This window comes from Erithacus rubecula, assembly GCF_903797595.1.
Source record: "Erithacus rubecula genome assembly, chromosome: 1".
In the NCBI taxonomy this organism is placed as follows: domain Eukaryota; kingdom Metazoa; phylum Chordata; class Aves; order Passeriformes; family Muscicapidae; genus Erithacus; species Erithacus rubecula.
Window position 1 is genome coordinate 110,538,005 of NC_136658.1, and position 13,322 is coordinate 110,551,326.

At 42.9% G+C, this 13,322-nt stretch overlaps 2 protein-coding genes across 2 annotated transcripts in view; one reads left to right on the forward strand and one right to left on the reverse strand.

The window, feature by feature from the left end:
* The window catches only part of SETD4 (SET domain containing 4), a 242,220-nt gene that overhangs the window by 178,146 nt on the left and 50,752 nt on the right, over nt 1-13,322 (forward strand). The gene's annotated exons all lie outside the window — the stretch shown is intronic.
* Nucleotides 5,491-13,322, reverse strand: part of DOP1B (DOP1 leucine zipper like protein B) — a gene marked incomplete at its 3' end in the record, with an annotated part of 41,436 nt that continues 33,604 nt past the window's right edge. The window contains exons 29-37 of the mRNA XM_079316163.1: nt 13,138-13,247; nt 11,709-11,855; nt 11,374-11,435; nt 10,050-10,178; nt 8,841-8,977; nt 8,452-8,507; nt 7,752-7,889; nt 6,647-6,776; nt 5,491-5,736 (exon numbers count right to left, since the gene is read on the reverse strand). Coding sequence (XP_079172289.1) covers nt 5,491-5,736; nt 6,647-6,776; nt 7,752-7,889; nt 8,452-8,507; nt 8,841-8,977; nt 10,050-10,178; nt 11,374-11,435; nt 11,709-11,855; nt 13,138-13,247 — 1,155 coding nt within the window. The remainder of the gene's footprint in view (nt 5,737-6,646; nt 6,777-7,751; nt 7,890-8,451; nt 8,508-8,840; nt 8,978-10,049; nt 10,179-11,373; nt 11,436-11,708; nt 11,856-13,137; nt 13,248-13,322) is intronic.

The following is a 13,322-nucleotide window of genomic DNA, read 5'->3' on the forward strand; positions in this document are numbered from 1 at the left end:
GAAGCCTTGCTGAAGATGGCACTTTGGACTCTAAATTAAATCCCTGGATGTGCTATTGTTCAATGATCCCTGGGATAAACAGACAGGACTGAGGGAGAGGAATGCACCCACAAAAGATCTTTGCCTGCCTGGGTTTGGGGTGTGGACACCACAAGGTTTCCACAGCTTCCCCCAAAACCGGGAGGGGAGGAGGTTTGGGGTGTAACTCTGCTCAGAGACACTGAACACACAAACCACCAACCCCAGAGGCCACATCCACAGGATATTCACAGGAGGGACACCTCAGGGGGTGTCAGAATCCATCAGAGACCCCCCAAAGTGCCCCCCAGAGTCATTGAAGGACTGCATGGGGTCTGCTGCAGAGACAGCCCTGGGATTCCCAGCTGGCCCAAGCCACATTAACCCATTAACACTAATGAGATTCTGTGCTTTTCTGGGACCATCACCACCAGGACAGCTGGAGGGGATCAACAGAACATCCCTGGGATCCATGGACTGGTGATATTTTCTTTATTTTGTCCCTGCCACTCCCTTTCTGTCATTCCCCTTGCCCTATTTTCTATCTCTTCATTTTCTCTCTCATTATTTACTGTCAAATAAAACCCAGACTATTGTCACTGGCCTCTGGCCTCGTCTGCACCTTAATTCAGGCAGAGGCATTTTTAATAACATTAATAACTGCATCTTAACAGAGCCTAAAGTTCTTTTACAGCCTTGATGATTCTGGGATTCTCTTCTTTGACCCCAGCAGCCAAGGATGATCCTGGAGGAGCTCTGGGAATTCTGACAATCCCTGCCCTCACCCCTGTGCTGATCTCCAGGAGCAGAACAAGGCTGTTTGTCCAGAAATTGCTGTGCCACCTCCTCATGGCCCCTTCCCCATCCTGTTCTCCCACCAGCAATCCTTGGATGGCTCCACAGCTCTCAGTGTTGGGCACATCCACATCCATCCCTGCACAAGGTTCCAGGGGAGCCCTGGACACAGGGAAGGGTGAGATGGGAAGTGCAGCTTTGCCATTTCATCATTTAAACCACACTCCTGCAGCCTGAGGTGTTAAAGCTCCTGCTACAGAAGAGTTTTCTTCCCTCTGGGTGGAAAGCAGCAAGTGAAAATGTTCAGGCTGCAGCTCCTGATTTCCTGGGAAGTCTCTCCCTCCATCCAGGGTCAATGTGCCAAACAATTCCTAAAACTTGTGCTAAGCACAGACAGGGATGTCAGGGTGGGAATTCCAGGGATGTCAGGGTGGGAATTCCAGGGATGTCAGTATGGGAATTCCAGGGATGTCAGGGTGGGAATTCCAGGGATGTCAGTATGGGAATTCCAGGGATGTCAGGGTGGGAATTCCAGGGATATCAGTATGGGAATTCCAGGGATGTCAGTGTGGGAATTCCAGGGATGTCAGTATGGGAATTCCAGGGATGTCAGTATGGGAATTCCAGGGATGTCAGTATGGGAATTCCAGGGATGTCAGTATGGGAATTCCAGGGATATCAGTATGGGAATTCCAGGGATATCAGGGTGGGAATTCCAGGGATGTCAGTATGGGAATTCCAGGGATGTCAGGGTGGGAATTCCAGGGATGTCAGGGTGGGAATTCCAGGGATATCAGTATGGGAATTCCAGGGATATCAGTATGGGAATTCCAGGGATGTCAGGGTGGGAATTCCAGGGATGTCAGGGTGGGAATTCCAGGGATGTCAGGGTGGGAATTCCAGGGATGTCAGGGTGGGAATTCCAGGGATGTCAGGGTGGGAATTCCAGGGATGTCAGGGTGGGAATTCCAGGGATGTCAGGGTGGGAATTCCAGGGATGTCAGGGTGGGAATTCCAGAGATGTCAGGGTGGGAATTCCAGGGATGTCAGGGTGGGAATTCCAGGGATGTCAGGGTGGGAATTCCAGGGATGTCAGTATGGGAATTCCAGGGATATCAGTATGGGAATTCCAGGGATGTCAGTATGGGAATTCCAGGGATATCAGTATGGGAATTCCAGGGATGTCAGGGTGGGAATTCCAGGGATGTCAGGGTGGGAATTCCAGGGATGTCAGGGTGGGAATTCCAGGGATGTCAGGGTGGGAATTCCAGGGATGTCAGGGTGGGAATTCCAGGGATATCAGTATGGGAATTCCAGGGATGTCAGTATGGGAATTCCAGGGATGTCAGGGTGGGAATTCCAGGGATGTCAGGGTGGGAATTCCAGGGATGTCAGGGTGGGAATTCCAGGGATGTCAGGGGGGGAATTCCAGGGATATCAGTATGGGAATTCCAGGGATGTCAGGGTGGGAATTCCAGGGATGTCAGGGTGGGAATTCCAGGGATGTCAGGGGGGGAATTCCAGGGATATCAGTATGGGAATTCCAGGGATATCAGTATGGGAATTCCAGGGATGTCAGGGTGGGAATTCCAGGGATGTCAGGGGGGGAATTCCAGGGATGTCAGGATGGGAATTCCAGGGATGTCAGGGTGGGAATTCCAGGGATGTCAGGGTGGGAATTCCAGGGATGTAAGAGCCAGGGGGATGCAGGAGGTGAAGCAGCAGGACTGTGGATGAGAAGGGAGGAGATGCAGCAGCAGAGCCTCTCCCAAGGCAGGGAACAGCAGCGGGTTCTCCTGCTGGGATCCACAGTTCTCATCCCCAGAAATGGGATCTCCAGCAAGAATTTCCTCCTGGAAAGAGTGGTCAGGGAGGAATTTATCTCCTGCTGTTGCTCTGGCAATATTTTTATCCAACTGAACAATGAAACAGCTCAAGGAAGTGATCCAGGACAATGTTTTAAGAGTGGTTTCTAATTTGGATGGGTCCTTTGGTGTGGCTCATTGCACAGTCCTGGACCTGGGATTGTGCAGCTGGGAGGAGAAATTTCAGCAGGAATTTCCTCATGGAAAGGGAGCACAGGGATTGGAACTGCCCAGGGAGGTTTGGAGTCCCCATCCCTGCAGGTGGCACCTGGAGGTGGCACTCAGAGCTCTGGGTGGGGACAAGGTGGGGATGGGCACAGCTGGGATCTGATGGTCTTGGAGATCTTTCCCAACCTCAATCACTCTGTGATTAAATTTGGGAGCTTTTCCAGAGTCAGATAAAAATTAAAGTTGGCAAATGAGCAGTGAAGGCAGCTTGAAAAATAAGAACTGCATTTGAAAAAGTATTGCAAAATAACATTTAATATTATTAGAAGAATTACATTCATGTATGGCATGGGATACACAACCATCACTTAATGCTCTGCACTTCAAGTCCTGCTGCTCTTCAGCAATTTCCCTTGGTTGCACTTCCTAATTTTTTCCTTTCAGGACAATGAAACCCTTTGGAACATTTCAAAGTCTCCCTCTGTGCACTGTGGCTCTGCTGTATGGGAGCTGAAGTATCCAAAAGATAAAGCTTGGTTAGACTGAAAAGCAAAAGCACAGCAAAGCACAAGCATTTCCTGTCCTGGAAAAGGAGAGAATGTCTGGAGTTCCAGGCAAAAACATTTCCAGATTCATGGAGAGTGAGGTTCTGCTTTGGTAGGAGAAGCTTAGAGCAGGACAGTGGATTTATCAGGAGGAGCATAAGGAGAAAACAATCCCAGTTAGTCCCACATGGAAAATAATAAAGTTATGGGATAAAGGAATAAAATATTCCCTTTTGGGTCTGTGCAACTCTCCCCCTCCAGCACCCAAGCAGGACTTTTAGTTAAAGCCTTTCCCTCTTTCACATGTTATTTATAATTATAAAAGATGTAAATACATAAATATAATACTAAATTTTAAAGAACTTTTTCTTCTGAAGTGGAAGGATTATGCCAGTCCTTTAAATGGCTGAGGCCATTGAAAACAGTTTAATGGCAAAAAGTTGTCTTAGATTTTTACAGCCATTTGATAGAATTATGGAATAACAGAATCATGGAATGGTTTGGGTTGGAAGGGACCTTAAAGCCCATCCAGTGCCACCCCTGCCATGGCAGGGACACCTCCCCACTGTCCCAGGCTGCTCCAGCCTGGCCTTGGGCACTTCCAGGGATCCAGGGGCAGCCACAGCTGCTCTGGGAATTCCATCCCTGACAGCCAGGAATTCCTTCCCAACATCCCATCTAACCCTGCTCTCCATTCTCAGCATTTTAAGGGAAATATCCAAGTATGAAATGCAGCAGGAAACTGAAAGTACCAAACCATCCTGAGTAATCAGATTATCCATAACAATTGTTGAAGATAGGCAGGAAATGAACCCCAGCATTTTAAAAGTGACCCGCCCCAATATTCAAAATGCTTTCAAAGGGTCATTTTTCTTTTTGTGCTCATTCCAACAGCATTAGAGACCATTAATAAATTATATGAATAGAAATAATTCACATTCTTACTGACCACACGTCAGTCCACCACTTTCCTTCACTGTAAAAATGCAAAGGATTTAAATACATTTAGCACAAACCTATTGTGGTATTGTTTTTGTACAGTATTCCAGTATGAGAGTAAAGGATGTTTCATTATTTTAGTTTATAAACCCAAGGTGAAAATCTCATCCATCTCTACCCAAAACCCAATGCAGAGAAACCTCCCATGTTTGTTCTGGGAGTTTGGGAAAAAGAAATCCCTGACTCCCAACCAAATATTTCCCATGTCCTTTTTAATTTAGGAAAAGCACTGGGATGATCCCTCTACCTCTCTCACCACCCAGAAAAAGCCAAATACATTCTTTTGTACAAAAATGTTCTTACAAAAAAAAAAAAAAAAAAAAAAAAAAAAAAAAAGAGAATATTATTTTCATTTTAGTTAAGCAGTTTCTATTTTTACAGCATTATCTTCATTTAGTTGCATTTCAGAAGCTGCAGCCACCTGAGTCACTGAAAGAACAAAAACTTTTAATTTAAAAAATATTAATTAAAATCAACCTCCCTCTCCAGTAATGCTAATTTCAAAGTGCTCCTGCATAGCTCTGTGTTTTATTTCTGATTTATTAGGAATTGCTAGGGCTGAAGATGCTGTTCTAGCACAGAGCTGAAATTACAGCCAGGGCAAAGCTGCAGTTCTTTGCACAAAGCTGAGACTTAGAAAATCCATCTGTGAGGAATTTGGGGGATTTGTTCAGAATTTGATCAATTTAGGCCAAATTTAGGGGCTTTCACCTCAGGAAATGACTCACAGCAAACTGATTGTACACTGACATGCAACACTGGATTTCCCTTCAATTTTCCTTCAGGACACAGTTCCAAAAGCACTTGAAAATTCTGGAGAAATCCCAGGGCAGCTGCTGCTTGCACCAAGTCCAAAATATTCTTCCTTTATTTACAAAAAGTCTTTAATCCTCATGGAAAACAAATAAAACACAGGAGCTCTGAGAAATTCCCACCAAACTTCCCTTTTTTCCCCCACCACAGGAAATGGAGATTTTTGCTTTTTACCACCAGCTCCCGAATAATTGAAGAGCAGAGAGAAATCCCAAAATGCAGCTGAAAATGTGGAAGGGGAATTAAAAAAAAAGGAATTTCAGCCAAGTTGATCCAGCAGGAGTGTCTCAGGTTTCCAGATTTTCCAGGAAATCCCATTGCACATTGTCCTCCAGCTGCTGCAGGATCCTGCTGCTGCTGCCAGGAGAATCCAGGGAGGAGGGATGAGAATTTTGGGAATCACTGCCATGGGCTGTGAATGCCCAGCACAGAGTCTGGAAAAAAGGAATCAGCTGGGTGATGCTGGACACAGAGTGCAGGCTCAGCAAGGGGAATTTGGGATTTCTGGCAATTCCCTCAGGGTGTTTTGAGTCCTGAAAGGGGAAAAAAAAACAATTGGGATTTATTAAAAGTAAATATTGGAAGTGTGGTCATTGAGAATTTTAAGAGTTTCTGTGTTGGCAGGCACTGAGTCACAAGAGAACTTTGCTTTTTTGTAGAAAAGGCTTCCAAAATTCAAGAATACAAATAAAATGATGAGTGTGTCGTTGAAATCAATGTGTGTAATATCACAGAGTGGAAAAGTTAAAGTTTTAAAATATAATAATATGTATCATGCAAAATAGAAGTTTGAAAATAAAAAATAGAAGTTTAAAAGCAAAAACTTCTTTTTCACCTTCTTCATAAATTTAAGTAATATTATATAATTAAAAAGTTCATATTGGCAACCACACATAGTTAATTATTAAATTAAAAATAAAAAAAAAGTTTAAGTAACATTTCTTAATTGAACAATTTATCGTTAAAAAAAATCTTGTAAAAGAAATAAAACTCTATTTTTTAATTTGCTAACTTAAAATACAGTAAAACTCCCAGTTTGTGAAACTGGAATATAAATAAAAAGCAATAAATATTTAAATTCAAACAAAAAAAAATACCATGTCATACATTTAACCCCAATCCTAACCAAAAAAAAAAAAAAAAAAAAGAAGAAATATAAAATATAATAGAAATAGATATTCTTTTTCTATAGAAAAATACAGAAAAAAATGCAAAGGTTGGAAAGAACTTTAAAAATCATCCAGGAGCTGTCCCAGGCTGCTCCAACCCCAATGTCCAACCTGACCTTGGACATTCTGGGGCTCCAGAGCTTCTCTGGGCAACCTTTTCCTTTTCCTCCCAGGGAATATCTAAAATTCCCTTGAATAATTTAAAATCTTGTGCTTGGAAAAGTAAATGAATGGATTAAAAAAAAAAAAAAAAAAAAAGGAGAAGTTTCTTTACCCCATATTTGATCCTGAGCAGATCCATGATCCTCACAATGTGTGGTTGGCATTCCTGGTGGTTTTCCACCAGCTGAGAGGTGACAGGAGATGATTCTGTGTCCACCTCTGGCACAAAGGCCCATTTGTACCTGGAATAAATGGATTATTAAAAAAAAAAAATATATATAATCCTTCTTTGGATCATGCCTGGTTTAGTGCAGCACTGGTTGTTTCTATAAAATTCTAGCATAAATGTTCTCTTTTGCTATTAATGGATTATTGCATTATTAATTTGTTAATGTTTAAATACAACCAGCTCCAAAATATTCTGTGTGCAGATGGAAAAAAAAAAAAAAATCTCTACTTTTCTCCTCTCCTAATTTTCCAAGTTCAGGAATCCCTTAAAGAGGATGGTGAAATCCTCCTCCAAGACCAAATTCTTCTCCCAAATCCCCCAGACATTTATCTGAACATCACCATTCCTAAAAGGAAATGATGAAAGGCAAAATGAAATCTGGAATGAAACCAGAATTCTTTTAAAGGATAAGGGAACAAGAGAAGTGTTGGGTCCCAAAATCCTGGAATTTTGAGTTTTTTTGTGCTTTCTGGCACTGAGCCCCTGGTGAACTCTGCTTTTAATCTAAGCCTTAAAAAAGGCTTCTAAATTTAAGTAATAAAGTTAAAATCACAGGTGTGTAATTAAATAAAAATGTGATTTTATACAATGAAAGGTTTTAAATTTGAAGTTTTTATAATCTAGAAATAAATATAGGACAAAATGGAAGAATTTGAGTGGTGTCTCCGTGCTCATCTTCCTTCTTCTTCATGAAAAATAGTTTCTAGTTGAACAACTAATGCCACACTAAAAACCAGGAGAATTCAGTTATTAAGTATAAATAATATAAATTATTATTTCTCTATTAATTTGTTTAACTTTAAAAAACCTTATAATTAACTGGATTCATCTCCATTGTGCTTGCTTCTAGCTGGTGACTAAAAATATTGCTAAATTTTCTATACTTTTAATAAAATTTCATAAACAACCAAGCCCAAACACAAGAAAATCCATTTCCTTCATGTATTTTTTAATCCTAGCTTTAAGTTAAACCAGAAAAAAAACTCACATTTGGAAGAGCTGCATCCTGTCAGGGGGGAAGGAAAGGGCTGTGTCCAGGAATTTGCAGGCTGCCAGGTACAGGCACAGCTCATTGGGTTGGATCTCAGCCCCTGAGCTTTTGCCTTTGCTGATTTTGCTGTTGCTCCTGGGTTTAAAATTAAAATTAAAATTAAAAAAAAGAAGTCCCATTAAAACTTCAATCCACCCCAGGTTTTTCAGTCAGCACAAAAGGAATGCCCACATTTATACAAAGGAGCTCTTGGATAATTATTTTTATTTTGTAGGAGCAAAATAATTTAATATGCAGCAAAAAAAAATGGGATTTTCTTCCCAATGTTACTCTTCTGCTTTAAAGCCTTTCTTTGTAAATTCAGAATACAAGCTTGGAGTGCTGCAGTTCCATGTTAAAATATTCAACTGCCAACTTACTTAGCATTTAACTTCATTTTTGTACAAAACTAATAATTAATACTTATATTTTTAGGCATCTCACTAATTCAGCTGCTAAAAAAAAGAGCCCCTCTGAATTATTATTTATTAGTACCAAAAATATAAAAGTGATGTAGCAAAATGTCCTGTTGGCTCCTCCATATTCCAGAGAATTAATTAATTCATTAATTTTAAAGAAATCTCAAACTCTCCTCCCTATCCCAGAGAGTAAATTTAATTAATTAATTTAAAGAAGTCTCTCAAATGGAAATTCTTACTTTGCAGGTTCCTCTTCCTCAGTTAAATCTTCCTCCAGCTGTAGAAATGTCTGGATCTTTAAAGAAATAATGATGGAGGTGCTGAAATATTCACAGAACTCAATCCTAACTAAAAGTGATTATTTACATTGAAAAGGAACTTCTATGACTTGTAAGAAATTAATAATTTAGGCAAGAGATTCCATTAATAACAGCAAAATTAATCCAAAAAGATTTTCCTAATGACAATTTAACTTTTTTCCCCCAAATTATCTGATTAATGTAAAACTGGGGAAACATTTCCAAGCAGGGAAGAGGAAAAAGATAAATTGGGAAAAAACCACAAAATCACAGGCTGATAATTTTTTTTTTTTTTTTTTTAAATGTAAGTTCAAAATTTCTTTTCTTACCAGTTCTGTGACCATGATTGGCCACAAGGAGGTGAGATGTTGAGGAGAAATCCTCAACAAAAGAACTCTGAAGAAGAGAAACATCTGGGCAGCCACCAGGGAAGTCTGACCCACACGCAGGTTCTCAGTCAGACGTTCTGCAGGAGGCACAAAAAAGGGAAAAAGCAAAATAAAAGCAGCATTTTCCTGAATTTGTGCTGGTTTGAGAATTAAAAAGTGGAGTCTCAGAATGGTTTGGGATGGAAGGGATAGTAAAGATTATTTTATTCCAGCCCTGCCACAGCAGGGACACCTCCCACTGTCCCAGTGTCCAGCCTGGAACTGAACATTCCAGGGATCCAGGGGCAGCCACAGCAAATCTGGGAATTCCATCCCAGGGAACAATTCCTAATTCCCAATATCCCACCCAGCCCTGCCTTTCTCAGTTTAAGGCCACTCCCCTTGTCCTCTCATTCCATCCCTTGTGAAAGGTCCCTCCCCACCTTGCAGAAAGTGGCAAAACACAATTTTTATTTTATCATCAGTTTTGGGCTGAGTTCCTTGCACTGTAAACTGGAATTCAGATATTGCCTGAGCAGGTTTATAGTGCACAAAATGTGATCAAAACTGGAATTTAAGGAGAACAACAACAGGTCAAGAGTGGCTGGAAGATTGCCATGGAATAATCACATTTCCAGACCAAAGGCCTTGAAACCAAGATTCCTTTCTGTCCTTGCTTGTGTAATTCACCTTCATCCCACCCTTTTCCCCAAGATTTGTTCTTCCACACTCCCCTCAAGCCTGAATCACAGCAAATCAATTGAAGGTTTGCTGCACTGCTCATGGCAGACACCTGCAGAGTTTTCAAATTCTTTACAATAATCAACTTTACAGCAACTAACAGCTGCTCTGCCCTTTTGAAAATCTAAACCCATATCAATCACTTGCTCAAATCATTTATCTGTTAGAATTCAGATTCATAAATTTTGTTCCAAATTTAAAAACAAACCAGAAGCATTTGTTGGAAAAGAGGTGACTTTGCTCTTTTAGAGAATTTATATCATGGAATGGTTTGGGTTGAGAGTTTGATGTTTAATTAAACATCAATTTCATGGGTTTCACCTTCATCTACCCCAGGCTGCTTCAAGCTCCATCCAGCCTGGCCTTGGACACTTGCAGGGGCAGCTGAGGACAGGGGGTGTGTGCTGCAGCTGAGGGATGAAGGCTCACCTTGGATCAGGGGCAGGTACAGGTGGTACTGGTCGAGCTCCCCGCTGAAGACAGCGAAGGCCTGACGCTTCAGCAGCATTGCCTTCTGCTCCCAGCTGGGGTACAGCTTCAGGGCACTGCTCTGCATGGCTGCAACACACAGAGCATCAGCCACCCACCCTCCAGAGCTGCCTGCCCTTGGGGGCTCTCACTGCCCACCCAGGGACACCAAGCGTCCCAGGCTGAGGTGGTTTTTGTTTTTGAAGTAGCCAAAGAGAGATTGCCAGAGATGGTTTTCTTTTGTTCCAAGGATTGTTGGTTTGCTCAGCCTGGAATCTGCCTGGTGAAGGCAGGGCTTATCTTATATAGTTTAAATTATGTGTTACATGTTTACAACAATTTTCCAATACGATACAATCTTGTTAAATGGTTTAGCCCTGACCTGATTCAATTTAAAAGTGCCAACGTGTCACCCAACATGGATGACATGGAGAAGAAGGAGGAAAAGGTGTCCACTTTCCAAATTTTCCATCTTGGCTATGTGTCCCTTATCACAAACATTTAAAAAAACCTATTTATCTACATTCTAAAGGCCTAATTTACACTCTACTAATTTTGGTAGCTTGTTTCCATATCCTCTGGGTTTGTAATTTTCCCCAGGAGTTAGAATTTAGTGCCTGAGACACCAGGGTCTCACTCAGGAGTCTTTGAGACCCTTGCCCAGGGGGTTTTGAGACCCCCTAAGGAGGCCAAGGGTACACCCTGGGCTCCCACAGGGGCTGCAAATAATCCCTGAAAACTTCTACAAAAAACTCTCTGGGTCACCAAGTGTGAATTCGTATTGAGTAATAAAATTTGTGTTGTAACTGTTCCATTATTCTTTTAGAAAGGCTGAAAAAGAGACTAAAGCTGCTTGAGGCCACTCTTTAAGGGGTTCTATCCCACCCTTTTCTCCAGGATTTGTTCTTCCACACTCTTCTCAAGCCTGAATTAGAGTCACAGCACATCAGCTGAAGGTTTTCTGCTCATGGCACACACCTGCAGAGATTGCCAAAGTCTCCTCCTGGGAAAGGCCATACTTGGACAACTCAAAATTAGAGCAAAATGTGAATGTGGGAACCCAACAGAAACACTTCTACAGCAAAACCTCATCTGCTGTGTTTTAGACATGACCCAAATCCAGATTTAACTCAGCTTTAGCTGGAAATGAAGTTCCCAAAATGGTCAGTTATGCATAGTCAGCACTTTATGGATAAATCAGTACAATAAAAATGCACCCAAATGGCTCAAATGCAAATAGATTTCAAATGGAGGTAGAAATAAAAGATCAGTAGCTGATACTTACTCATCAAATCCTTAAACATGGTTTTCTCATGTGTGAGGAGATGATCAATGATGGATCTCCAGCTGCAGGAGAGAAGGAAGGAATTAGATACCCAGGAAAAGCTGTGCTGTGGATTCATCTCAGAAATTATTTGGGTCAAACTTTTCATACAAGGAAATAGTTTCCAGGCAGGATTTGTCTGGAGTAAAATTAGTGGTGAGACCCATTTTTAACATTATCCCATTCCATTAGAAAGCACTAAATGGAATTTTTATCCCAGTGTTACTCTTCTCCTTTAAAGCCTTTCCTTGCAAATTCAGACTACAAGCTTGGAATGATACAGTTCCATGTCTTACTGAGTGCAGGAAGTGTCCATCTGGAAAAATGATGGATCCATGTACAATTCCAGCACTTCTTTTTTCCAGGCTCTCTTGGTGTAGGCATATCCACTCAGGGAGCTGAGCAGCTGAGCACCAGCACGGAAACTGGGAATGTTGTAGGCACTGGGGGAGAGGATAAAAATCATCAATATGCATTTTTTTAAAGTTCAGGAATAGATTCCAACTCACAAAAGGGTTGGTTTGGATGAGATCTTTAGGCAGGAATTGTTCCCTGGGAGGGGCTGGGATGGAATTGCCAGATCAGCTGTGGCTGCCCCTGGATCCCTGGCAGTGCCCAAGGCCAGGTTGGACACTGGGGCTGGAGCAGCCTGGGACAGTGGGAGGTGTCCCTGCCAAGGCAGGGGGTGGGAACAAGAGGATTTTTAAGGTCCACTGAACCCAAACCATTCCACAATTTCAGTGTCTCCAATGATATCAGCATTTGGAGTTCATGACCCAGGACAGGGGTGCCACTGGACGGGCTTTTAATTCCTTTCCAACCCAAACCATTCCAGGATTCCATGCCCTGTGTGTCCATTGGATGTCATCCATCTCTCCTGCACTTTTTGAGGAAAACTAGGAAGGGGATAGGGAGAGATTATGCTTTTCCTTCTTCCTGGTGGATCCTGAGACCTGCCCATGCTGTGCTGCCCCATCCTCATTCCCTGACATCCTGTCTTGGGTTTCAATCCAGGCTGTGCCCAGCAATGTGTGTTCTGTCCCCAGCTGGGGCAGTGCCCCTGATCTCCTGGCACATATTCTCTGCTCATGGGCCATCTTTAAACCAGCTGGGCAATCATCTTTATCTTCCCACAGCCCATCCTCCCTCCAGGAGATATCTCCTGTTCATGGCCACTGAGTCCCAGGGCATGGCTGAGAAAATTCCATCATCCCACTGGGAGATGCTCCAGCCAGGGCAGGAGCCAAGCCTTTCCTACCCAGAGAAAAACTGACATTTGGACACCAAGGAACCTTCTTCCCACTGCATTCCAGAGGAAAACCAGAGCCTTGCACATCATCCCTGGAGCTTCAGAGGAAACTGCCCCTTCTCCAGGAGCACTGCTCCAGCTGAGCCACATCTGCCCCTGCAGGAGGATGCAGCACCATGGAATGGGACTGTGCCACCACCCTGACTGACTGACTGTGCCAGCTTGGATTCTGACTCTGGCAGGGTTGGCATTGTTCTGTGTAATGCTGCATTGCTATTTGAATTGTCCTAGGAAAGAACTGTTATTCCTACTCCCATATCTTTCCCTAAGAGCCCCTTATAATAATTTGGAGGGAGGGGGTTTCTGCATTTCAAAGAGAAGCTTCTCCTTTATTAGCAGACAGCTGCCCTCCCAACCAGGACAAAGGGAAAACAGAAGTGCAGCAGCAGCAGGTGCCAGGAGCAGGGGGGACTCGCCTGTGGTTGCGCAGGTAGGGGAACACGAAGTAGAGCAGGCGGGAGATGAGGGGCACGGCCTTGTCCTTCTCATCACTGCGGTAAACCACGTCCAGCAGCGAGGCCAGCACCTGCCAAAGGCACAGGAGAGCTCTTCAAAGCCACAGCTGGCACTGCTGCAAAAGGGGAAAGCCTGCCATGCTTCA